The sequence below is a fragment of the Lipotes vexillifer genome, unplaced genomic scaffold (assembly GCF_000442215.2).
Source record: "Lipotes vexillifer unplaced genomic scaffold, Lipotes_vexillifer_v1.1 scaffold412, whole genome shotgun sequence".
NCBI classification, from domain to species: Eukaryota; Metazoa; Chordata; class Mammalia; order Artiodactyla; family Lipotidae; genus Lipotes; species Lipotes vexillifer.
Genome location: NW_006798464.1, coordinates 401,402 through 426,498, shown reverse-complemented (window position 1 = coordinate 426,498; position 25,097 = coordinate 401,402). Strand labels below are relative to the sequence as shown.

Sequence of the window (25,097 nt, the reverse complement as noted above, 5' to 3'; positions counted from 1 at the left end):
GCATTCCTGGGCTTCACCCCTAAAGAAGCTTATTCAGTAAGATGGTGGCCAGGCCCAGGAATCTGCATTAAATGTTTTTTTTTTGAGTTGGTTATTCATGCACATGGCACAAAATTCAAATGACATAAAAGATGTGGTAAAAGGTACTTTCCTATACTCTTTTAAAAAATACCAATGGCAGCACTTCCCTGGTGGTGCAGTGGTTGAGAGTCCGCCTGCCGATGCAGGGGACATGGGTTCGTGCCCCGGTCCGGGAAGATCCCACATGCTGCGAAGCAGCTAGGCCCGTGAGCCATGGCCTCTGAGCCTGTGCATCTGGAGCCTGTGCTCCACAATGGGAGAGGCCACAACAGTGAGAGGCTTGCATACCGCAAAAAAAAATAATAAAAAATAAAAAAAACCACAAACCAATGGCAGCATACGTATTGCTTAGCAGTTTTTTTTTTAACAATATGTTTCAGAAGCCATTGTGTAACAATACACATAAAGCTGCCTTCTTTTTTATTTTTATTTTTAATGAGGTATAACATACACCCAGGAAAGTGCACAATCGATGAATCTACACATTTACACCCATGCAACCACTGTGCAGATCAAGACGGAAAATATTCCTGACACTCCTAGAGGCCCCCTCGCGCCTCTTTCCAGACAAGATTCCCCAGACTTTGACTAATGATCGCAGTTTGAAAGTGTTCGGAGCTCCTGAGGCTTGGAAGGTGGCAAAAGATGCTTAAGACTAGGGGAAAAACTGGGGGCCAAGAGCTGCTCCCTCCCAACATGGAAAGACCCAGGTGTCACCCTGACAAGGAAGTACGTCTCTCTCTCCATTGAGATATAAGAGATCAAGTCTCCTATTTTTCTCCCTCCTGCACCCAGCAGAGGCTGGGGCACCTTGCAGCCCTTCAATAAATAGCTGATGAATTGAGTGGATTCTGAAGGCCTCTGATGGGTCCTGGTGACAGCCTCCTGGAGCGACAAAAAGCTGGTCCAGAGGGAACCCTGACTCTTAACTTGGGAATCTGAAACGCCAGACTTTTGTCCCCATCTAGGTCATTTGTCCAAGTTTCTCTTTTTAAAAAGGTAGCAATAGAAGGAATGTTATATCTCTGGGAAACGCTAGGTTTAAAATGGGGAGATGTGATGTAAAAGAGAGGGGAGTCTTCAAACACACTCAGCTGATATCACGCTGCTCAGGCATGCAACAAATTAAAGAATTCAGAACTCTTGTTAGAGATATTTGTTCACCTCTCTTAGGCCATAAGAGGCCTTAAAAACACAGCGTTAATGGGGCAGTCTGGCCCCATGGCTGAATGAAAGAGCTCTGTGGTCACACTGTTTAGGGTAGGCCCCTTTAGTGGCCCCCAATGCTCTCAACTTCCCAATGATGACAAGCAAATCCTGGGGTACAAGGAAAATCTATACCTCTGGGCTTCCTGCTGGAGGCTCAGAGTCCACAGATACAGCATGGGGTCTGGCAATGGGTACTTTTAACAAATACTCCAAATGATTTTTATCCTGAGGGAACTTTGGAAAATACCTTGGGCAAGTTACCAAACCATTCTGGGTCTGTTTCTGCATCTGTAAAATGGAGGTAATAATGGTAAATACCTTACAGAGTTGGTTTGCAGAACTGAGTAAAGTGATGTAGGTAAAAGGCTTAGACCAGGGCATAGTAAGTATTCAATGTTAACTATTATTATAACTGTTACTTCTCTTCTCTTTTAAAAATATTATTTAAGTACACCCATGTTCATAGCAGCTTTTATTCACAACAGCCAAAAGGTGGAAGCAACCCAAGTGTTCATCAACAGATGAATGGATAAACCAAATGTGGTACATGTATACAATGGAATATTATTCAGTCTTAAAAAGGAAAGAAATTATGACACGTGTTGCAAAATGGATGAATCTTGAGGACATTATGCCAAGTGAAAAAAGCCAGACACAAAAAGACAAATACTGTCAGATTCCACTTACATGAAGTACCAGGAGTAGTCAAATTCAGAGACAGAAAGTAGAATGGTGGTTGCTAGGGGTTGGAGGGAGGGGGAATGGGGAGTTGTTGTTTAACGGGTACGGAGTTTTTTTTGTTTTTTGTTTTGTTGTACGCGGGCCTCTCACTGCTGTGGCCTCTCCCGTTGCGGAGCACAGGCTCCGGATGCGCAGGCTCAGCGGCCATGGTTCACGGGCCCAGCTGCTCCGTGGCATGTGGGATCCTCCCAGACTGGGGCACGAACCCGTGTCCCCTGCATCGGCAGGCGGACCCTCAACCACTGCGCCACCAGGGAAGCCCGGGTACAGAGTTTTAATTTTGCAAGATGAGAAGTGTTCTGGAGATTGATTGCACAACAATGTGAATGTACTTAACACTACTGAACTGTACATTTAAAGATGATGAAAATGGGGGCTTCCCTGGTGGCGCAGAGGTTGAGAGTCTGCCTGCCAATGCAGGGAACACGGGTTCGTGCTCCGGTCCGGGAGGATCCCACAAGCCGTGGAGCGGCTGGACCCGTGAGCCAAGGCCGCTGAGCCTGCGTGTCCGGAGCCTGTTGCTCCGCAACGGGAGAGGCCACAACAGTGAGAGGCCCGCATACTGCAAAAACAAAAAAACAAAACAAAACAAAAAAATGATGAAAATGGTAAATTTTTGTGTATTTTACCACAATTAAAAAAAGTCATTTAAACAAGGGATTGTAGCTTAACACTTGAAAAGGCCAATCTAGATTTCTAGATTTTTCTCCAAAGCAGTGTTCTGTGATCTGACTGCACATTAGAATTACCTGAGGATCTTGTAAAACAACAACAAATACTAATGCCTGGGCCCTCCCCAAACTAATTAAATCAGACTATCTGAGGGTAGGACCTGGGCATGGGTGTTCTTTTATGAGATCTACAGGTGACTCCAAAGTGCAGCCAGGGCTGAGAACCACTGTTCTAGGGAACAAGGATCCCTTTGGCTCAGACCAATAGGAGAAAGCATTCTTTAAGGCATACTCCCACTTGGTCTCTGGACCAGCCTCTTCAGACTTCCCTTTACACTTGCAGTAAGCAACTTGCCCACATGGAGGCACTGCCCTGCCTTTTGGAAGCTTCTGAAGCAGGGCTGTTGCCCTGGTAGCTGCTTTCCAAATATTTCCTCAAAGCCAGGTTTCTGTAGTGGGTGAACCCCTGCTCAACCCAACAGGGCAGCTCTACCGGGCCCATCAAACTCCTAACAAAAACAATCTTTAAAGCCCTAAATACACACAACTGCTTTCTGGTAATCGTTCTTGTAGAGTGGATCAGAAAAGCTTCACTGAGGTTAAATATTACTGCAAGAAAAATGTGCTAGCCCAGCGGTTCTCAAAGTGTGGTCCCTGGCCCAGTGGCATTAGCGTTGCCTGGGAATTGTTCAAAATGCAAGTTCTTATGCCTCACGCCACCTACTGAATCAGAAACTCTAGGGGTGGGGTCTAAACAGAGGGCTCATTAAGACACAGATTGCTAGGTCCCACCTCCAGAATCTTTGATTCAGGAGGTCTGGGTGGGATGAGAATTTTCATTTCCAGCAAGTTCCCAGGCAATGTTGGTCCAGGGAACACACTTTGAGAACCCCTGTCTGAGTTGATAGGAAAGGTGGGTAAAATCTTCAATTTTCTGTTTCTTTTGGCCTCTCCCATTGCGGAGCACAGGCTCTGGGCACACAGGCTCAGTGGCCATGGCTCACGCGCCCAGCCGCTCTGCGGCATGTGGGATCTTCCCAGACCGGGGCAAGAACCCGTGTCCCCTGCATCGGCAGGTGGACTCTCAACCACTGCGCCACCAGGGAAGCCCTCTTTTGTCTTTTAAAAGGGCGGTTCAGAGAGATGCTTCATGTCACTCACAGTTAAATAAATGCAAATTAAAACGACAATTCACAATCCTTTTCCACTGCCCGTATTAGAAAAGATCAACTTTGCCGATACCCAGCACTGGGGAGGGTGTGGGTACCAGGACTGCTGGTCCATCCACTGATGTGGGAGTGGGCACTGGAATAGCCTTCAGAAGGCAATGTGGTAACATTTATTAATGCTTTTAAAAGGACAAACCTTTGGTCCTGCAATTCCACTTTGGGGGACTTTATACTGCAGATGTGTGCGAAGATATATGTGCAAGAATGTTTCCTGCAGCGCTGTTTGCAGCAGCAAAGGATTGGAAATAACCTAAATTTCCACCAGTAAGAGGAATAGTTAAATTGCTGTGAAAAAGAACGACGTAGAGTCCGGTCTGCTGACATGGAATGACCCTGAGCCAGCTTACTGAGGGACCAAAACAAGAGCGAAGCAGTGGGATGGCACCATCTCCTGTGTGTACTTGTGTTTTTAAAGGGATTATATGTGTACACATATCTGATTGAATATTTGCTGAAAAACTATAGCAGTTATTATTATTATTATTATTATTGAAGAGAACCAGGGGCTAGGATGGAATACATAGTTTGACTCATTGCTATATAGATTTTTGCACCATTTGAATGTTTTTCCTGTGTATATACATTACTTTTTCAATAAAAATCCAGCCAGTTAAAAAATCTAGTGAAAATGAAGAATAATTTCTTAAAAAGATGTTTAAATCTCCTTAGACCAGTTTCAACTATGCTAAATACACCCAACACATCCCTCATGCTGGGGCAGTGATGTATGTAGCTTGTGATGGGGACATTATTTGCCTGTATAAGAAATGGTACTAAGGGACTTAATGTCAATTGTTTCTACCACCATTTCCTTGGGATTCTGCCTAATTTTTTCATCCCTCGGCTAATTATTTGTATCTTTAAGTTCTGTTCCACCATTGAATGAGCCTCTCTATTAGACTATAAACGCCATCAAGCAAAGATATTCCTGGTGTTGTTCACCACTGCATCTGTGGGGCCAGGCACTCAGCAGGCACTCAGTCAGTATCATCTAAACGAATGGGAAGGAGGCACTATGTTCCAGGCCCTGTGCTAGGCCCTGTGAGTGAGTGGGAGCAACAGGCTTTGGACCCATGTCTAACCCCATAGCCCAAGTCCTTTGTCTTTGTATCCCAAATCTACATAAGCAATTGCACGGCCAGGATTTATTTTTCAATTGTGTAAAGTCTTACTTTTTCACCATCTGATGCCTTTTGGACCTACCTATCTTTATCCAGGTTTGAGACTAATTATTTGAGACCTAGAGATGTTCAGATGTCACTGGGGCAGTTACAAAACTTGGATTTTGTAACTCAGATTTGCTACACTACTGAGGAGCAATTACAGCTAATCGTGTAGGCACTTTGGGAGCCTTAGTTTAATTAAATTCAAGCACTTCTGATCTGGATAAAAGGCCAGGTCTACATAATCCTAGACAAGCTGTTGGGTGTTTTGTGAAGAGCTGCCATCTCTCCCAGGTAAGGGAAAGGCAAGGACATGGTGTCTGCCCAGCTCCAGGATCAGCCTGCTGGTAGATGCAGGGTCCTCCCGGGACCTCCACCTGATGTCAGTTACCAAACACCCTCAGTGTCTGGGAATCCCTCCCTGGGCTCTTTTATTAAGAGCTGCAGCTACCTGTTTTTTTAATACTAGGAGGATTTTAATGAGGTTCTATGTATTTAATCCTTAAAGGATTAGCACCAGTAACAAGATTTAGGTATATAATCTTTTTTTTTAATGTTTCTATAGCCCACTTAAAAAAATTTTTAAATCATATTTAAGTATACAGTTCAGTGGCACTAAGTACATTCACATTGTTGTGCAACTCTCACCGTCATCCATCTCCCGAATTTTGCACCTTTCTAAATTGAAACTCTGTCCCCATTAAATAGTAACTCCCCATTCCCCCTCACCACCCCCGCCACCGACCCCGGCCCCTGGCATCTACCAATGTACTTTCAGACTATGAATTTGACTATTCTAGGTCCCTCGTATAAGTGGAATCAAACAGTATTTGTCTGTACCTAATGTATATTGGAATGCATTTTTAAGGTTAACTTAATATATGTCCTGCAAACAGATTGTACCTTTTTTCCCCCCTGTGCTATACAGTAGGCCCTTATATAATCTTGCTGCAGCTTTTTTTTTTTTTATGCGGTACGCGGGCCTCTCACTGTTGTGGCCTCTCCCATTGCAGAGCACAGGCTCCGGACGCACAGGCTCAGCGGCCATGGCTCACGGGCCTAGTCGCTCCACGGCATGTGGGATCTTCCTAGACTGGGGCACGAACCCGTGTCCCCTGCATCGGCAGGCGGACTCTCAACCACTGCGCCACCAGGAAAGCCCTTGCTGTAGCTTTTTAAGATGACGAAATAGGAGGCACTAACCTGGCCTTAGACAGATGAGTACCACAGGCCTATGTTGGAAAAGCAAACTGCCGAGGACAGACCTTTTTCTTGTACCTCCCATCTATTTCAAAAGCCATTTCCCCCAAAATGGCACTATCATGACTCAGTCGGCTCAAATACAAGGACCCAGAGATGTGGTCTTCCTTGTGGATGGAGACTTTGAGTCATCTCTGTATCCTCCACGCCAGGCACATGGTGGGCGTGCCATTGATGGAGCTGGGTAAGAAGGAAGTTTGAATCATGCGGCATGAAAGCACACAGTATCAACCAGCGTGACTGAGCACGGGACGGGAAAGAAGAACCAAAATGTCCTTCCCACTAAATTTAATGCAAGAGAGTGGTCAGCTAACAACATGGCTCGCTGGTAGACTGTTGGGGGCTTAGCAGCCCCTAGCATTTTCATAGTGAAGGTGTGTGAGTCATTTCTTAGAGCTGTGGGCAAGCTGCTGCAAAGCTGACTCACTCAGGAAGAAAACAGCTGTAGAAATAAAGTGAGAGCCCTCTTTGCCCACCATATGAATTTGCCTTGTCTTTATCTCTGAAACAAAGATTTTCACAAATGAGTGCTGTTGGCTTTGTTTCCCGGGGTACAGGATGCTGAAAACTGCCCTCTTCTGTCTGAAGGCTAAATATTCAGATCTCATCCTGAAAGCACAGACCTGTCAAGGCTCCTTCACAGTTCTGCTCGCAGTATTACTCCCCAACATGTCCCCTAAACTCTGAGCCCCTCCCTGGGCACCCTCTCAAAGCTCGATGACTCTCAGCAGATGGTCTTGTCAGATGTTTTACTAAGATGCTTGAGCTTCTGCAAATTCACTGCCTTCGCTTCCCCATTCTCCCTCTCTCTTCACCCACCTCCCCCCGCCTCCCTTCCCACAGTGTCCTTCTGCCATTATAACACTCGACTGTTGCAGAGGCAACACAGTTCCTGGCTGTCATCTGGAATCATGAATACGATTCAAAATGTAGTCTGAATCACAGATGTAGAGAACAAAGTATGGACACTAAGGGGGGAAAGTGGCGGTTGCGGGGAGTGGTGGTGGGATGAATTGGGAGATTGGGATTGACATATCTACACTAATATGTATAAAATACATAGCTAATAAGAACCTGCTGTATAAAAAATAAATAAAATAAAATTCAAAAAAAGAAAACAAAATGGAGTCTGCATCAATGAAAATGGTAGACATGAAAAGCTTACAGAAACATTTATGTTCATGATCTAATCAAATATCTTCAGCTAGATTGAGCAGTTACTTCTACTTCTAAGAAGAAGTTTTTAAAAAATCACTGTCTGCAACTCTTTGTGGCAAAATACCTTGGATCATGTGGGTGATCTCTACAGCATGCTGTATAGCAGAGTGACCATACACCTTAGTTTGCCTGAGAGAGTCCTGGAGTTTGTCTGTTATTCTGATGCAGTTATTAGTAAGGTCCTTTTTCACTCTCATAAGTGACCCAGTTGGGTTGCTAAATTATATGGTGACCACAGGTACAGGGCTTCCCTCCCTTCTAAGATGGAAATGCTATCCCCTAAGCAAGGCAAAATTTTCTGATCTTACATTGAGGTTCCAAAAGACAGTTTAAAAAAAAAAATCCAGTATTAAACCCAATTGGACATTAATGAGTTCCTCCTCCAAGCAATAGAAGATGATCCTGTGATTTCATGTACCTCTTCTCAGCTTGATGTCTAATGTAAGAAAGCCAGGTGTTTAGAAATAAGGGAAGAGCCCACTTCACTGTTTAAACTCACAGGAAAAGGCAATTTAAATCGTTTGAGACCATTTTCAATGTCAAAATGTCCTAGATTGGTGTTCGGTCCTAAATTCTTAGGAGGCTCATGATTCTAAGGGACTCAGTCACCTTATTGGGGCCAATGCAAGGTTATTATTTTTATTCCTTTCATCTGATATAGAAAAGACTTTTTAAAAATCTTAAATGTTTTCTCTAATCAAGATCAAACTCATAGACCCTTTGTCACTTGGCTCTTAACTTTCTGGTCATAAGGCTTCAAGGTCAGTCTTAGAAATGGAGGTCAGAATAACCACAACTGGATCATTCTGGTTTTTAGTTCATTTCCTTGGCTGGTGGACTTGATCCAGCTCTACTTTGCTCTGAATATGAATACTGGACTGCTGGGATAAGGCATTTAGCCAAAGACAAAGATGGAGCAGAATATTTCCTGAATTTACCCTGCAGCATCACTGACATTACTCATATTCCTAACACTGCCTAGGTTAAAAAAACAATTAAGTCAATTGTTCACTACCGCAGTGTTCCAATTAAAGATTAGGCTCTGAATGATAAATACACTTCAAAAAAATCTTCAAGGCTTCTATGCTTTCCTTCATTTTCAAGTGTTATTCATTGATCTCATCCAGAAGATAGGGTTATGGACCCCCGGTCTGTTCCAGCAAAGTATCGTACTTAAATAAGAAATTTAAAAGACTGATAAATTCTACCCTTGTGGGTTCTACTAGTCATCCTAACAGTTTCACGTTTTGTCTTTGGTCAGATCAGATAATGTCATGTAATTCATCAAAAGGGAAATCTTTAATATCTGCTGGTTAAAAAAAAAATCTATGAACTATTCTGAGGCAAGTGGTGAGAAAATTTTTTAAAGAACAAAAATAATTTTTAGAAAGTTAAAATATAGCTAATAAACATGTACTACAATAAAAACAACTTGCCAGTACTGATTTTGAATATAGAAGCCAGTAACACTGAGCTGGAGGTGTGTGACCACGCCCCCTACCCTCAGCCTGGGCCCACCAGCTTTGGCAAGGAACCAGTACTGAAGGTTATGAAGCTGGAAAGCAAGCACTGCACCCTTCAAAATAACCACCGGGGCCTTGCCATAACTGTAAAAAAAAGTCATAACTCAGACCAAGCTCAAAACAGAAATTTATGCTCAACGAGCACTGCTTTTCAAATTGGCCCTTATGACAGTTCACAGGCAGTCAACTGTTTGAAGCCGACATAGAGGCTAGGCCATTTAACTGTTCAAGTAAACTTTCGCCTTTTCTCCTCTAAGTGGGCTCACAGAAAACACAAAGTAAGAGTGAAAGACTAATAAAGACAATAATCATTGGCATTTACTGGTATTTGCTGGGCCTCATGCTGTGTACTTTTATATTAATGCTAACTTCCCCAACTGCGGAATTCAAATTCCCATCTGTTGGACTCTAAAACACTGCCTTTTCCTTATGCAGGCATTTCCTGAGCAACTCTCTCTAAGTGATACACTAGATGCAGGAGATTAACAAGAACATAATATAAAAATTGAATATTAAAATCTGGCCCCTGTCCTTAAAAAGGTTGCTGTTGGTAAATATTCTTTTTGGACAAGCCCAGCCAGTAAGTACAGACTGATTGGGACTATTTCCCCCCCTTCTCTCAATGGTGAGCTGTTCTTCACTAGAATGGGAGCTTCAGAAAAGCAGGGACTTGAATTCCCGCCTGTATTCTCATCACAGGGTCTGGCCTCATGAATGTCTGTAGGATGTGAGATAAACAAAAACCAGAGCCCAAACCCAACAGGTCTATTTCTGTGGCTCTGAGAAGCTCCTGGCTGCTCTTTTGCCTTAAACCTAAAATGTACCCGACTGGGAACTATTTCCTTACTCCTTAGAAGTATCAGCAGGATGCAGTCCCTTACATGGAAAGGCTATGTAGCTTGTTGTTCAAAAGCATGGACTCAGGACTAGACTGCCTGGGATGGAAACCTGGATCACCCACTCATCAGCTTTGTGATCTGGAGCAAGTTACTCAACCTTTTTTTAAAAAAAATTTTTATTGGAGTAGAGTTGATTTACAATGTTGTGTTAGTTTCAGGTATACACAGCAAAGTGAATCAGTTATACATACACACATATCCACTCTTTTTTAGATTCTCTTTCCATCTAGGTCATTACAGAGTATTGAGTAGAGTTCCCTGTGCCATACAGTACGTGCAAGTTACTCAACCTTGCCGGGCCTCAGTTTCTTCATCTGTAGAAGGGGGATGATTGATTTAATACATCCTATAAAGTACTTAGAACAGTGCCTGGCACACAACAAGTGCTATGTAAGCGACAGCTACTAATAAAAACAGTAATGACCACTACCACCATAGTGGGGACAAATCTTTTTAATGCTCAACTATCTCCCTGCTCCCCTTTATTCTAATAAGCAATATCATAAATAGGAAATGAACACTATGGCAGAGGTGGTACTGAGTTGAGGTTAAGAATCACGCTGTTTGAATGCTGGTCCTACCACTTACTGGTTGTGTGACCCCGGGCAAGGTACTTAACCTCCCTGAGCCTGGGAAGTCGGGAAACTAACGCCTACCTCCGAGCATCAGGAGGATCAAGGGAAGTAATACCCGTGCATGCTCAGCACATGCCTGGCACTGTTAGTGTGAGATAAATGGTAACTGCTGTCATGCAGGATTTTCCTTAGTGAATTTATCTTTCAAAGGCAGAACTAAGGATTCATGTGATTCTAAGTCACAAGAATGTAAGGTTATCCATTTAGGAAATTCTTCTGTTCAAGAGATCTATTTTCAACAATTTCTAATCACATCAGCAAAGATGCCCAATAACAAGGGATTAGTGCTTACGTGGTTTAGAACAGAGTTTGATAAGCGGGAAAAGGTCTTTTGCAATTTTCTCAGAAAGAGAGGTGTGTGTGGGGGGGGGAAACAGGAAATGAAGAATGAGGGCTTCATGCTGATGCCCTCTTTAGTTGCTCTGGTCAAGTATCACAGTGACTGGAAGGCCTGCCATCTGCTCCAGAGCAACACGGTTTACTTAAGGACAGGTCATACAACCATAAGGCACACCTGTTTGAGACACGCTAGTCTGCACAACATCGCCTTCCATCCACAAACTGTCATTTCACGCCCTTCCTCTCAGTCCTCATTCAGGCAACACCGACCTAGTGAGCACTTTCTATGGGCCAAGCAGGGTTTGAGGCCCTGGGGGGCCAGAACAGGAGCACAAAGACCCTGGGCACTTGTAGAGGGGAATTGGGGATGGAGAGACAGGAAATAAACATGTAAACAAATACAGTATTTCACCAAACCATACGTGCCTTGAAGAATGTGAAGAGGGGGATTAGACAGAGAATGACTGGGGGCGAGGGGAGTCTTGGAAGGGTTCTCCAAGAAGGTGCCATCTTGGTTGAGTCCTGCACGACAAGGTGAAACCTGGTGAGACAAGAGAAGGGCCCTCTACACAGAACTTGCGCAGACCTGAGGTCAGCAGGCCCCTCAGGCCAGTGCCTGGTGCCCACGTATGTTCTGGATGGGCTGTGCCATGTCCCAGGGATCAGGAACCCCTTCATGTCACATCCAGTTACCCCACATGGAAGAGGCTGACTTGATTGGGTCTATTAAAAGTGAAGGGAAGGAGGGACTTCCCTGGAGGCACAGTGGTTAAGAATCTGCCTGCCAATGCAGGGGACACAGGTTTGAGCCCTGGTCCGGGAAGATCCCACATGCCACGGAGCAACTAAGCCCGTGTGCCACAATTACTGAGCCTGCACTCTAGAGCCCGTAAGCCACAACTACTGGAGCCCATGTGCTCTAGGGCCCGTGTGCCGCAGCTACTGAAACCTGTGCACCTAGAGCCTGTACTCCACAACAAGAGAAGCCACCATGATGAGAAGCCCGCGCACTGCAACGAAGAGTAGCTCCCACTCGCCGCAACTAGAGAAAGCCCGCACACAGCAACGAAGACCCAACACAGCCAAAAAAAAGAAAAAAAAAAAAGGGAAGGGAAGGAGATTTAAAAGAGGCTTAAGAAACCTTTGAGACAACTGTAATATACGGGACCTGATTTAGATCCTGAATTGAGCAAACTGTAATTAAAAAGGAAAATAACAAAGAAAGAAGTTAGCTGGGGAAACTGAACTGCTATGAAGGAATACTGTTAAAGTTTTAGGTGTGATTATGGCACTGTGCTATGTTTATATTATGGACTGAATTGTGTCCTCCCCAAATTCATATGTAGAAGTCCTAAGCCCCAGTACCTCAGAATGTGACTGTATTTGGAGACACGGCTTCTAGAGAGGTAATTAAGGTTAAAATGGGGTCATTAGGGTGGGCCCTAACCCAATATAATTGGTGTCCTTATAAGAAAAGGAGATTAGGGCTTTCCTGGTGGTGCAGAGGTTAAGAATCCACCTGCCAATGTAGGGGACACGGGTTCGAGCCCTGGTCCGGGAAGATCCCACATGCCGTGGAGCAACTAAGCCTGTGCGTCACAACTACTGAGCCTGCGCTTTAGAGCCTGCGAGCTACAGCTATTGAAGCCCGCGCACCTAGAGGCTATACCCCGCAACAAGAGAAGCCACTGCAATGAGAAGCCTGCGCACTGCAATGAAGAGTATCCCTCGCTCCCTGCAACTAGAGAAAGGCCCGCATGCAGCAACAAAGACCCAACGCAGCCAAAAATAAATAAATAAATAAATTTCAAAAACAAAACAAAACAAATGGTATGGATATTTGACAAAAAAAAAAAGAAAAGAAAAGAAAAGGAGATTAGGACACAGACAGAGACACAGGCATGGACACACAGAGAGACAGCCATCTATAAACCAAGGAAAGAAGCCTTTGCAAACCTGCCAACAGTTTGAACTTAGACTTCTGGACTCCAGAACTGTGAGAAAATACATTTCTTTAATTTAAGCCACCCAGGCTATGGTATTTTGCTTTGGTAGCCCTAGCAAACTAAAACAGTTTACAGAGAGTCCATGTACCTTAGCATCACATTGAAACAGTCACAGATGAGATGATAGGCTGTCTGGGACTTGCTCCAAAACAATCTTGGAAGGGGGATGCAGGAAAGGTGTGGTTTATGGATGAAATAAGATTGGCCAGAAGCTGAGTACTTGTTGAGGTTGAGTGATGGGTACAGAGGGGTTTATTCTGAGTTCAGTTTACTATTCTCTCTACTTTTCTATACTTTGAACATTTCTGTAATAAAAAGGTAAAAGAAAAAAACTGAAGAGGAAACAAAGAATGTGTAAGACCTACATCTGTGGCTCTCAGCCCGGGGTGGGGGGTGGGAACCTTACACTCCTGGGGGCTGGCCTCTGGCCTTGGTATCTTTCAGAAGTTCCCCAGGGGAATTCTAATGTTGATAACCACTGAACTAGAAGTTCTTTATGGGAGAAATAAAGGAAGACTTGAAGGGAAGTTCCACATTCCTGGATGAGAAAACACTATAACAACGAACTTTTCCAAGTTAATTTATACAATAAAATTTCTCTTCAAAAATTATGATACAGTGTGCTAGAGTTCACCAAAATCTACTTTCCCTCTCTGGGAACAACACACCTCCCGCACCCGACTGAAGTTAAACTTGACCATGTAATGTGCTTTGGCCAATAAATTGTGATCTCTACGGGTAATGCTCCAGATGGGGGCTGCTTGATGAGCCTGGGTGCTTGAGTGAGGATGGTGATGGGACATAGGACACCTCCGGCCAAGCCAGGATGGATTTGTCATGTGAGGAAGACATAAATCTTTGTTTTTAAACCAGTGAGATTTGCGGGTTGTTTCCACAGCATAATTGAGTCCATCTTGACTGGTACAGAAACTCAACACAGAACTTGACAAAATAATTCTAAAGTTCAACTGAAAAAATAAACACACAGAGAGACAAAAGCACACGCTGAAGAAGCAATGGGTCAGGGTGAATCCTATCAGATATTAGGCCATATCACAAAGCAACAGTAATTAAAAATGAATGATATTAGATGTAGAAATAAAAGTCAACAAATATATTTATACTGAAGTATAGAAAGTCCATAAATAGGCCACTAGTAATTACAGGACTAAGTGTGATGAAGATTTTTCAGTTCTAGCTTGTTAACAGTTGAGCTGCCTCACTTTACCAGTGAAAAGTAACAAACATAGGCTTTGCTCTAATGTATCAGGCCACCTTTGTTGAAGGATTGCTCCTTATTCACCAGTCCAGGGAAACATTTATTAAAAACCCATTCTTTTATTTTTTTATTTTTATTTTTTAAAGTTGCAGTATAGTTGATGTATAATATTATATAAATTTAAAATGTATGATATAGAGATTCACAATTTTTAAAGGTTATACTCCATTTATATTTATAAAATATTTGAAAATACTCCATGTTGTACAATATATCCTTGTAGCTTTTTTTTTTTTTCCGGTTGTGCTGCACGGCCTGTGGGTTCTTAGTTCCCCAACCAGGGATTGAACCCTCATCCTTGGACTCCTGGACCACCAGGGAATTCCCCTTTATAGCTTATTTTATACCTAAGGTATAAAATAAGAGGTTTCTACCTCTTAATCCCCTATATTGCCCCTCCCTCATTCCCTCTCGCCACTGGTAACCACTAGTTTCTTCTCTATGTCTGTGAATCTGCTTCTTTTTTGTTATATTCACTAGTTTGTTGTATTTTTTAGATTCCACATATAAGTGATATCATACACTACTTGTCTTTCTCTGTCTGACTTATTTCACTTAGCATGATGCCCTCCAAGTCCACCTGTGTTGTTGCAACTGGCAAAATTTCATTCTTTAAAAACCCATTCTTTTATACTAAAGTCATATCAATAGCACTTAAGGAAGCACTAACACCTTCTCTAAGCTACCAAAGACTTTTTTTTTTTTTTTTTTGGGTACACGGGCCTCTCACTGTTGTGGCCTCTCCCATTGTGGAGCACAGGCTCCGGACGCACAGGCTCAGCGGCCATGGCTCACAGGCCCAGCCACTCCGCTGCATGTGGGATCTTCCCAGACCGGGGCACGAACCCGTGTCTCCTGCATCAGCAGGCGGACTCTCAACCACTGCGCCACCAGGGAAGCCCCCAGAGATGTTTTTGTTTGGATTTCAAGTGCCTTAAGTTCTGGATTTTTGACCTCAGGTCACATTTGTTTGACCTTACTAACCGATGGTTAAACAATGCACCTCAACAGTTAAAAGATGTACTGATAAACAAAAGAACTAAATAGCACAGCTAGAAAACTCATCCATATCTTTAGGTACCTGTCTTTCTGGAAAACTACTAAAATATAATAAACTATAGGAATTTATTTCTAAAATTCTGATGAAACAAATAGTGACAACAACAAAAAAGGAAAGTTAAATTACTATGAAAGATGTGGGTGCTGATCTCACCCTAGATGGACTCACTTCACCCCACGGATTTTCCTTTCACAAATTCTGCTCGCCAGCCCAGGTGTGCCACTCTCTTAAAAGGCAGCTGTAGGGCTGTTTACCCCACAGCCCCCATCTCTCTATTTTTGAGCTCCAACCCCTCCTCACCTTGAGGACCCGGTTCAAATGCTTTATCTGGGAGGACCCTTCCTTCCACGAGTGACTCCTTGCCTACGGAGACAGGCTGGATTCTCCACCCTGCTGCTGCGCGCCCACCAGACGCTCTCAACTGGTGCACTCATCATACTGTATTGTAATTATTATTGATATTCCCATCTTCCCCTGCAGAACACGTCTTATTTATTTATCTGGGCCACACAGAGCACTGCTAATCTCTCACTAGCATTATTGGATCTTCAAGTATTTGAATAAGTCGAACATTTTGTAAGTGGATACTATATGTTAGGCACTCAATTGCCTGCTAAGTTCTTAGTGACCCATATTTAATTGTAAAACTGTAACCCCCACTTTGCAGTTGAAGAACCTGGAACTGAGGTTAAGCAAATTCAAGGTAACACAGCTGGCCAGTGGCAGGGCTGGGGTAGCCTCTCTGTGACCACGTCCCACACTGAGCCGACTCATCTCTGCTCCTTTAGCCACCAGACTCCTCGACTTGTGTGTGAGTGCCCCCCAGTCTAGACTCCTGTCTCTATAGCTCAGCACTCTGAGGGGCGGGGGCCTGGACTGCACAGGCCAGGCTCCTCTCCTAGGATTCTGGAGGCCGGGGCGGCAAGATTCAGGCTCTTTTCTTGGCTCTTCCACTTACGGGCTCTCTCCCTGCCCGAATTACCTAAACTCTCTGTGCTTGAGTCTCTCCATCACAATTTCACTCACCGCCTCATGGGCTGCTGTGGAGATGGAAGAGATCACGTCCATGGGAAACGGCGGTACTGTGCTGGGCACACGTTAAGTGTTCTTGCTGGCATTTCTTGTCTTGTTCGCACTTCGTGCTGTTAGGTAGCACTCCGGTCCCAGGCCCTGCGGCCAAGCCACACTTCCCCATCCTCTACTTGTGCACCCGAATTTGTATATCCAAGTACAGGACCTTATAATTGTTCTCCATTGTTTTCATTTTTGTTAGATACTGCCTGTTTCTGCCTTTTGATCCAAACCTGTCTCTCACTTACTCACTACTCCCCATGTGCCTGTGTTATGTATAAATCTGGAGCTTCACCTGTATCTTCAAGCTACTGACCAAACTGCTGAACAGAAGGGAGGCTATAAAATGGGTGTCTTTAGGTGGGAGTGCACACGGAGGAGCAGTGGGATGGGAGCCCCCAGCCTGGCAAAGAGCAGGTGCCCCCGCTCACGCTTCCTTACCCGCCCTCACACGCCACCAACGGTGGAAAAAACTGGAGCAATATTACTGGAGGACAATCTGACAATATGTACAGACGTGCATAAAAAATGCTGACTCTGAAGTTCTACTCCTGGAAATTTACTCCCAAGAAGACATTAAAGAGAAGAAAAAAGTTTTATGAAAAAATATTTATAGCATCATTATTTAAAATGCTGAAAAACTTTAAATAACCTAAATGGCTACAAAGAAGAATGGTTAAATAAACAATAACAGGGTAATCACAGCAATGTGGCTCTTTAAAAAGATTAAATATAATGACTATGCATCTTTATGTTAGTGAATATAAAGTTATTTAAATTAAGTTACCATAGATATACACACTATGACTGCATCTAAATAAAAAATGTGCACACAGATAAAAGAATGGGAGGATGAAGAAAGAGAAAATTAGTTATGGTGAGATTATAGATGTAATTTTTACTTGTTTCCCATGAAAACACCTTATAATTGATGTGGTTATAAACACCACAAATGTTGGTACATATACAGACACATATTTTAAGTGTTTATTATTTATGTGTGTTCAGTTAATCTGAAGGGAGAGTTAAATAAGATTTAAGAACGAGTGGTCCAAAAAAAAAAAAAAAAAATTCATGTATAATACAGAAAAAAAAAAAAAAATTATTTTAAAAAACGAAAAAAAAAAAAAAATTATTTTAAAAAACGAAAAAAAAAAAAAAAGAATTCATGTATAATACAGAAAAAAAAAAAAATAAAGTCTATTTTATCTGAAAAAAAAAAAAGAACGAGCGGTCCAGAACACAGAGTGTTACCTAACAAAGGACTTCAATGAAACGCAAGAAGCATTTGTCTAAATATGAGATCCAATTTCCGTCCTCAAGCAGCCTAAAACCCACTGAGTTGTTAATGTGCCAGACTCCCTTCCCACTAACACCCACATGCCTCATCACAGCGCTGGCCTGCCACTCACAAGAGTCCTGAGTAATAAGGTCAGGAGGGCATAGTGATGAAGGGCATTAACTTACCAGCAGGGGGCGCTGTGCAAGACCTTCCCCTGTGAGCTTTAGTTTCTGCCTCTGAGGTGGGCTGAGATAGGGGTTGTTCCAGTGCCCAGCTGAGAGGCTGATGTGAGGCATGGCTTCTCAAATGCCCAGTACACGTGGGCTGCTGTTACAATTGTGTGCCCCACCAGCTCTTGCAGATGGGCACAAATTCTAAACTTAGAAAAGTAAGGCAGAAGCAGAAGTAGCAGCACACTTGGAGTGGGAACAGAAATAAGGGGTTGTCCACTTGGCTGTGCCCCAAGCTTACCGTAGGTGAACATGCGTGGCGAGGTCAGTTCAATGTTGGGCAAGGCACCCAGGTGGTTCAGCACGGCACACCGATAGCCATTTTTCTGGGCGTAGTCAACGAAGGTGCGGATGTACTGCTTCTCGCTGTGATTGGCAATTCCAGGGCAGATGACCATGGTAACATCATCTATGTGGTGGAGGAGGAGATTCCGAGATAGCCAATAAATAGTGACATGATAAATGGTCACAACTACACTTCATTGGCTTAGCCAACAGTAGGAGAGAATTTAACATACATCTTGTCACTGATTCCTCTGGGAAAGAATATCTTTCCCTTCTAGCTGGAACTCTCTATAGCAGTGCTTCTCAAATTATTTGTGGTGAAGGGTCAGTTTTTAAAAGTTCCAATCCGTTATGGACAGATGCTTTTGAAAAATAAAATACAATCAAAATTAATTACTAGAAAAATGAAATGAAAAAAATTCAAATCTCAATTTTTTAATTATTAGATTCAATAGATATAAAATTACTCTGTCAAATTCTTATACAAGTTTCCAAGCATTACTCTTAATTTCTATATGAAATTCTGTATGAATGAATGAATGAATGAATGGAAAAATAAAAAGCAGTGTTTGTATAGACCTCTTTGATCCAGCAATTTTACTTTCAGGTATTTATCTTACAGATACACTGTACATACACAAAACAATATATCTACAGTATAGACTGTAATAGCAAAAGACTGAATATAACATAAATGTCCAGAAATAGGGGTCTGCTTAAATAAATTTTTGCATATCCAAACAATGAAATATTATGTAGCCCTTAAAAATAATGAGACATCTTTACATACACTGATATAGCAAGCTCTCTAATATGTACTAAGTGGAAAAAGCAAGGTGCAGAAAAGGGTTATGATATGCTGCTATTTGTTGGGGGGGGGGAAGACATCTATGTTTATAAACGCATCCACTAGCTCTGGAATCATACATAAGAATCCTAACAGTGGGTACCACTGTTAGGGTGGGAGAGAGACTTACACTTTTACTGTATATTCTTTAGTACCTTTTGAATATTCTATCATGAGCATGAACTACCTACTTAAAAATATGAATATGTGTTTTTCTTTAAAAGAAAAGTGGTGTTTGGGTTATTAAATCTAATCATAAATTTTGCTTCCGAAAGTTAAGAACAATTTTAAAATTCGTATGCAATACGCATAAAGAAACTTAAAATTTTTTATAAACCTTGACCTTGTAATTCCAATTCTTGGAATCTTGCCTTAAATTTTATGAGTAAGGATGCTTATCAAAGGATTATTTGAGAGCAACAAAATTATAAGCAAGCTAAATGCCCCAAACCAGAATGATTAAATTATGGTATGACCACATTGGAGACTATTAAGCAGTTGTTAGACTTTTGTTATTGAAGACTTTTAGACTTTTAACGATATGGGGAAATATTTATATTATAATTTGTAATATAATGTGTAGTAATTTAAATTTTAGAAAAACTTTGCATAGAACCGAAGGTAAATGGAACAAAACGTTAACAGTGGTATGCTGGGTGTGGGATTACAGATGATTCTTTTCTTTTTTTAAAATGTTTCTACATTATCTACATTTTCTATGAGTGAGTATTTATTCCTTTTGTTGTCAGGAAGAAATCATTAAAAAGGAAAAACGGCTGCTTTTCTTAGAGCGTTTCTTGGAAGCATTTCTGCCTTCCAGAACCACCTTCATCAATCCTTTCTGGGCACAGGGGTGACAGAAAGACACAGACAATCACAAAAATGAATCAGTTTCGTCCTTTTCAACTTTCCACCTCAGTCCTAGAAGAGCAGGTTAAATTAAATTGCTTAAATTTTGTGCTTTAATAGTAGAAGTCAGAGCATTAGAAGCAAGGGAAAAAATATTTAACTTTTTTTAAATGGTAGAGAAATAAATATTTGAAAGATCAGCTACAAGGCTTAGAAACACAATGTGAACTCCTAATCTATTCATTTATTCACTTCTTCTGTGACTGTTTATTCGACTCTGGGGATTCCTACATTCTAGCAGACAGATGATAAACAACTATGCAAATAAGCTCAGAGAGTGGCAGGTACCATGAAGAACTAGAGCAGGAAGGTGTGATGGATTTCCTGGGAAGGAAACACTAGTTAGAGGAGTCAGGGACCATCCCTCTGAGGTGACTTCGGGGCTGAGAGCTAAATGACAAAGAGGCAATTGTGTGAAGGTCTGGGACAAGCATTCCAGACAGAGGGAACATAAGCTAAGTTGTCACTAGCTACTCAGAGGTTCTAAGTGCTTTAAATAACTGAGAGCTATATTACATTTACTGGAATTTACCCCTAAATATTGACTGAGCTCCTGTAAAAAACTCGGTGCCTTTGAATACTACAGAACTCAAAAGACATGTCCTCTTCCAGTAGTAACAGCGTTCAAAGGATGCAGCCATCTAACTCCACTTCCTCAGAAGTCCTCATTGTGAAGCTTTTTATGAATGTTTATTGTGCAGTCTGCACAGAGCAATGAGAGTTTTATCACCAGTAGAAACCATGGTTGTTTCTGAGATATAGGTGTCCCAGACCTCTGGAAACCTAAGCAGAGGGTATATGAGAGCCTTTGTTATCTGCTGTTGTCCAACAAACAAGACCAGCTACACTGCATCTCTAAGCTTCAGTTTTCTCATCAGTAAAGTAGGGATAATAAGGCACTGACTTCTCAGGGTTGTTGCGAGGATTAAATGAGATAATAGCATACATAAAGCACTTAGAATAGTCCAGCTTCTGTTGCTGTCATCAAACCAGAGGCCTGGTCCTGGGCTCCAAGTTCTTATACCAAGCTTTTCTATTTCACAAGAGGACTAAAAAACTGTATTCAACAATGCTTTCTGAAGAGCCCTACAGGGTGCCTGGCAAGCACACGCTAGAGCCAGTCCTTGCCGGTTGCTCCTAAGTGATGCACCTCAGCAGACTTCCTACAGCACCCTGGATGCGATGGTAAGTATCAATGGCTCGAGCATTTATATTGAGGCTCCCTCACGGACTAGTTCCCCTTCCCCGAGTGATGGCCCAATCATATGACCTAAACTAGCTTACCTCCCACACAGTGCTCAGCCAAGGGCTCGAAGAGGTCAAAGGTCGAAGTGGCTCCGTCAGACATGGTGATGAACTTCCGGTGCCCATACGGGTGTGGTGACCTCACCCTTCCCATCTTCCCATACAAGGCTGTTTGGATGTGTCCACTTTTCCCCCAGATCAAAGGTGGAATATATCTAAGAAAGAAGGAGAGGAGAGGTCAATTTTCCCACACTCCTTGAATAATGCTCTAAAAAAACTTTGGAGCAAGAGCTTTTCAACCTCTTTTTTTTTTCCTGACAAATTCTGTACACTAAGCACAAATATGAGATTTTTTAAACCTTATATCCATGCCATGATTTATCTCCTTTTCCCATTTATGCATCAGATTAGCTTTAGAAATCAACCAGGGCATGCTTATATAGACAGGATTTCAAATTTAAGGTGTTAATTAATTCAACATGGGTTATTTCCATAATAAATTAATTCAACACGGGTTATTTCCATAATGTAGAATAGAAAGAAAGCGACTAATACATTTTGAACACATGCTACTTGACAGGGTTAGCCTCATTATCAAATGAGCTAATGTATATAAAATAGCTAGCACGGCACCTATGCACACTAAATGCTCACTTCTTTGCCTTCCCCCAATAAGGCAGGCCACAGCTGCAGGGGTTACCCATGAACCAAACCTGCTGCCTTGTTAAACTGGGGAGGGCTGCAAAGCCTCCTAAGAGTCTGTTGAGTGCCTTGTGCATGTGTGTGTGTGTGTGTGTGTGTGTGTGTGTGTGTGTGTGCGCACGCTGGGGGGCACATTGTATGCTCTGGAGAATGTGCTAGAAGGGCAGGGCAATGTAAATATTTGTTGGATTAATGAAGGATAAAGTCTTGTTAGCATAAGCAAGGCATGATACCACCCTAACAACTGTCCTTCGTGAAAACACAGTGACTCTGGTCCTTGGTAGGAAGTGCAAAAATCACAAACTAGTTAATCACTGGGAAAACAAGGTGTTCCAAGTTACAATTAAGAAATTATTATAGTTCACAACCACAGGGCAAGATGATCCCATTTACTGAAACTGCTATTGGTTTCTCTTCTTCAGCTTTGAGCCCAAGCTTGATGCATGAGCAGGATTTGTGTTCTGTATTAAACTAGAGACATATAATATAAAATGGTAATGACATCAATCCTTCACCTCTGTATTATATCACAGTGGTGAACTTTTTATTAAGAATTTACCTTAACCTGCTTGCCGATTTGTGCCTATCATTTCTATCAGACCAGATGATCCCAGACCCTCTTCTTAAATTAAACCAGATTTACTCTCTGTTTTTGGCAATTCATTAAATCTACACAAATTTAAGAGAAGGGAAGTCATCACCTTAAGCAAGCCAGTTCCCAGATAAGCTTCCTCTCTGGGGGCAGGGAGGAGAAGGAAGAGTATTTTTTTTTTTTTTTTTTGCGGTACACGGGCCTCTCACTGTTGTGGCCTCTCCTGTTGCAGAGCACGGGCTCCAGACGCACAGGCTCAGCGGCCATGGCTCACGGGCCTAGCCGCTCCGCGGCATGTGGGATCTTCCTAGACCGGGGCACGAACCCGTGTCCCATGCATCGGCAGGCGGACTCTCAACCACTGCGCCACCAGGGAAGCCCAAGGAAGAGTATTTTTAAGACATATGGACATGAAACCACTTGCCAGCATCAACCACAGGTGCAAATCTCAGCGCAGAGACCACGGCCTTTAGAAAGCAGGCAAAGGCATTTTTAAGAGATAAGTGGATTATGACAGTAACAAAAAGCAAGCTTATAAAATAATGTCAATAGGACAGCTGAATACTATACAAGATTTAGATAACCGAATTTATAAAGGGTTTCAGACTACTAAGATGGACAATGAACTGTGCATATGGGGAGGGGAGTGGTCCAAGAAACCAAACTTCCGATTGTTCCTGGAGAAGTTCAGAGAAAATTTTGTTTACAATATAAATTAAAAAAAGAAATGTGCTGAGGTTAAAAATGTCAGAAGAATGGGTTAAATTTCATCTACTTATCCTCTGATCTCATTTAGAATATAATATAATCATAGAAAAGATGACAAAAGCATAAAATTTCCTTTTGGCTAGTCAGATTTCCTGTATAATCATGACACAGGTGATCAATCCTGATGCCATGCTCCAGATTCAAGGTCCTGTCACCGCCTCTGAATCTTGGCAATTGCCCCCCAAGTGGCCTTTCAGCCTCTAGTCTTGCTCCCATCGACTCTGGCATCCCCCCACCAGTGGAGGGATAACTAACACACAAACCTGGCCACGGCCCTCCATTGCTTGAGTCCTAGTAGCCTGGCTTAGGAGGTGCCACCTTGGTGCCTGCTTACCTCTTTTGCCTAAGTTTCAAAAAACCTGAACCACCATCCACTCAAGAGTCACTTCCAATCAGGTTTTTTGGGGAGCTCCCTGCCTCTGTGCCCCCTGGCAAAGCACCCTGCACACCCTAGCACCCACGAGGCTTGATTAAAATACACCTTTTTCAAGCACACTCCTCCCTGCCACCTGCAGGGCCTGGGCTCATTCTCCTTTATGTCTATCCTCAGGGCACTTGAAACACACGAAGCACATAGGGAGGACTTGAGGATGAACAGAATACAGACCCACTTAGTAAATCTGAAAAGACAAAGATATGCTTAAAAAATCGTATGCATCAGGATGATGTGAACTTGGCTGTGGCATGATTGGTGTTTGGCTGTTGTTCTCCTTCCAGGCTACTCAGCACCATTCTCAGACTGGGCTGGGATGAAATTCTCAAGCTGTTCCTGTGTGTGTGCATGCATGCGTGCATGGTGTGTGGACAGGTGACTGCCTGGGACTTTCTCAGTTCAGTGTAAGGTCAGTTGTACACAGTGGAAGTTTCACTGTCTATAATTTTATGACAATACCACCTACTGATGAAACACTTTTTAATTAACATCACGGTAACCCAACACCAGGGCTTACAAAATTGAGTTTTTGCATAGCATTTACTGTGGTGGAGCTTTATTGTGTTTTTGTTTGCTTGTCTTTATAACCGATCCACAGATCATAGGAAAAACATTAAGAAAGTGAAAACCAGGGCTTCCCTGGTGGTGCAGTGGTTGAGAGTCCGCCTGCCGATGCAGGGGATACGGGTTCGTGCCCCGGTCTGGAAGGATCCCACATGCCGCGGAGCGGCTGGGCCCATGAGCCATGGCCGCTGAGCCTGTGCGTCTGGTGCCTGTGCTCAGCAACGGGAGAGGCCACAACAGTGAGAGGCCCGCGTACCACAAAAAAAAATATTAAAAAAAAATGGTGTTTTGGCTACTTTGATAGGCAAAAAATGGGTATTATATTTCAATTTGTGTTTCTTAAGGTTGATCCAATCTATGGCAGAAAAAAAGTATCTTACTTGAATTTGCATTTCCTTGATTCATGTGTTTATTAGCAATTTGTACTTTTCTGTGAATTGTCTGTTCATATCCTTTGTCCATTTTTCTATTATAGTTTTCTTTTTCCTTTTTTATTTTTATCACTCCTACATTAAGTCATTATATATTATATTTTGCAAGGGTTTTCTCCAGTCTATTGTATATTTTAATTTTATTTTTCATCTTATATAGCTTTTTATATTTTGTGGTTAAATTTGTTAATTTTTTCTGTTAAAACCTTTGTGTTTTGCATTTTGCTTTAAAAGGGGCTATTCCAACACCCCATTATAAATATATTCAGCAATATTCCTTCTATTATTCCCATAGTTTTTAAAAATGTATTACCCTGAAGTCCACTTATTTTTGAAAATGATGTGAAGTAAAGATCTAATTCATCTTTAATCTAATTCAACTAGTTAGCTAATTGTCCTTACACCATAAATGGCCCATCCTTTCC

The 25,097-nt window shown here is 42.4% G+C and overlaps 1 protein-coding gene across 1 annotated transcript in view; it reads right to left on the bottom strand.

Moving 5' to 3' along the window:
- Positions 1 to 25,097, bottom strand: part of ABHD2 (abhydrolase domain containing 2, acylglycerol lipase) — a 73,353-nt gene that overhangs the window by 22,455 nt on the left and 25,801 nt on the right. The window contains exons 2-3 of the mRNA XM_007470515.1: positions 21,222 to 21,397; positions 18,138 to 18,305 (exon numbers count right to left, since the gene is read on the bottom strand). Coding sequence (XP_007470577.1) covers positions 18,138 to 18,305; positions 21,222 to 21,397 — 344 coding nt within the window. The remainder of the gene's footprint in view (positions 1 to 18,137; positions 18,306 to 21,221; positions 21,398 to 25,097) is intronic.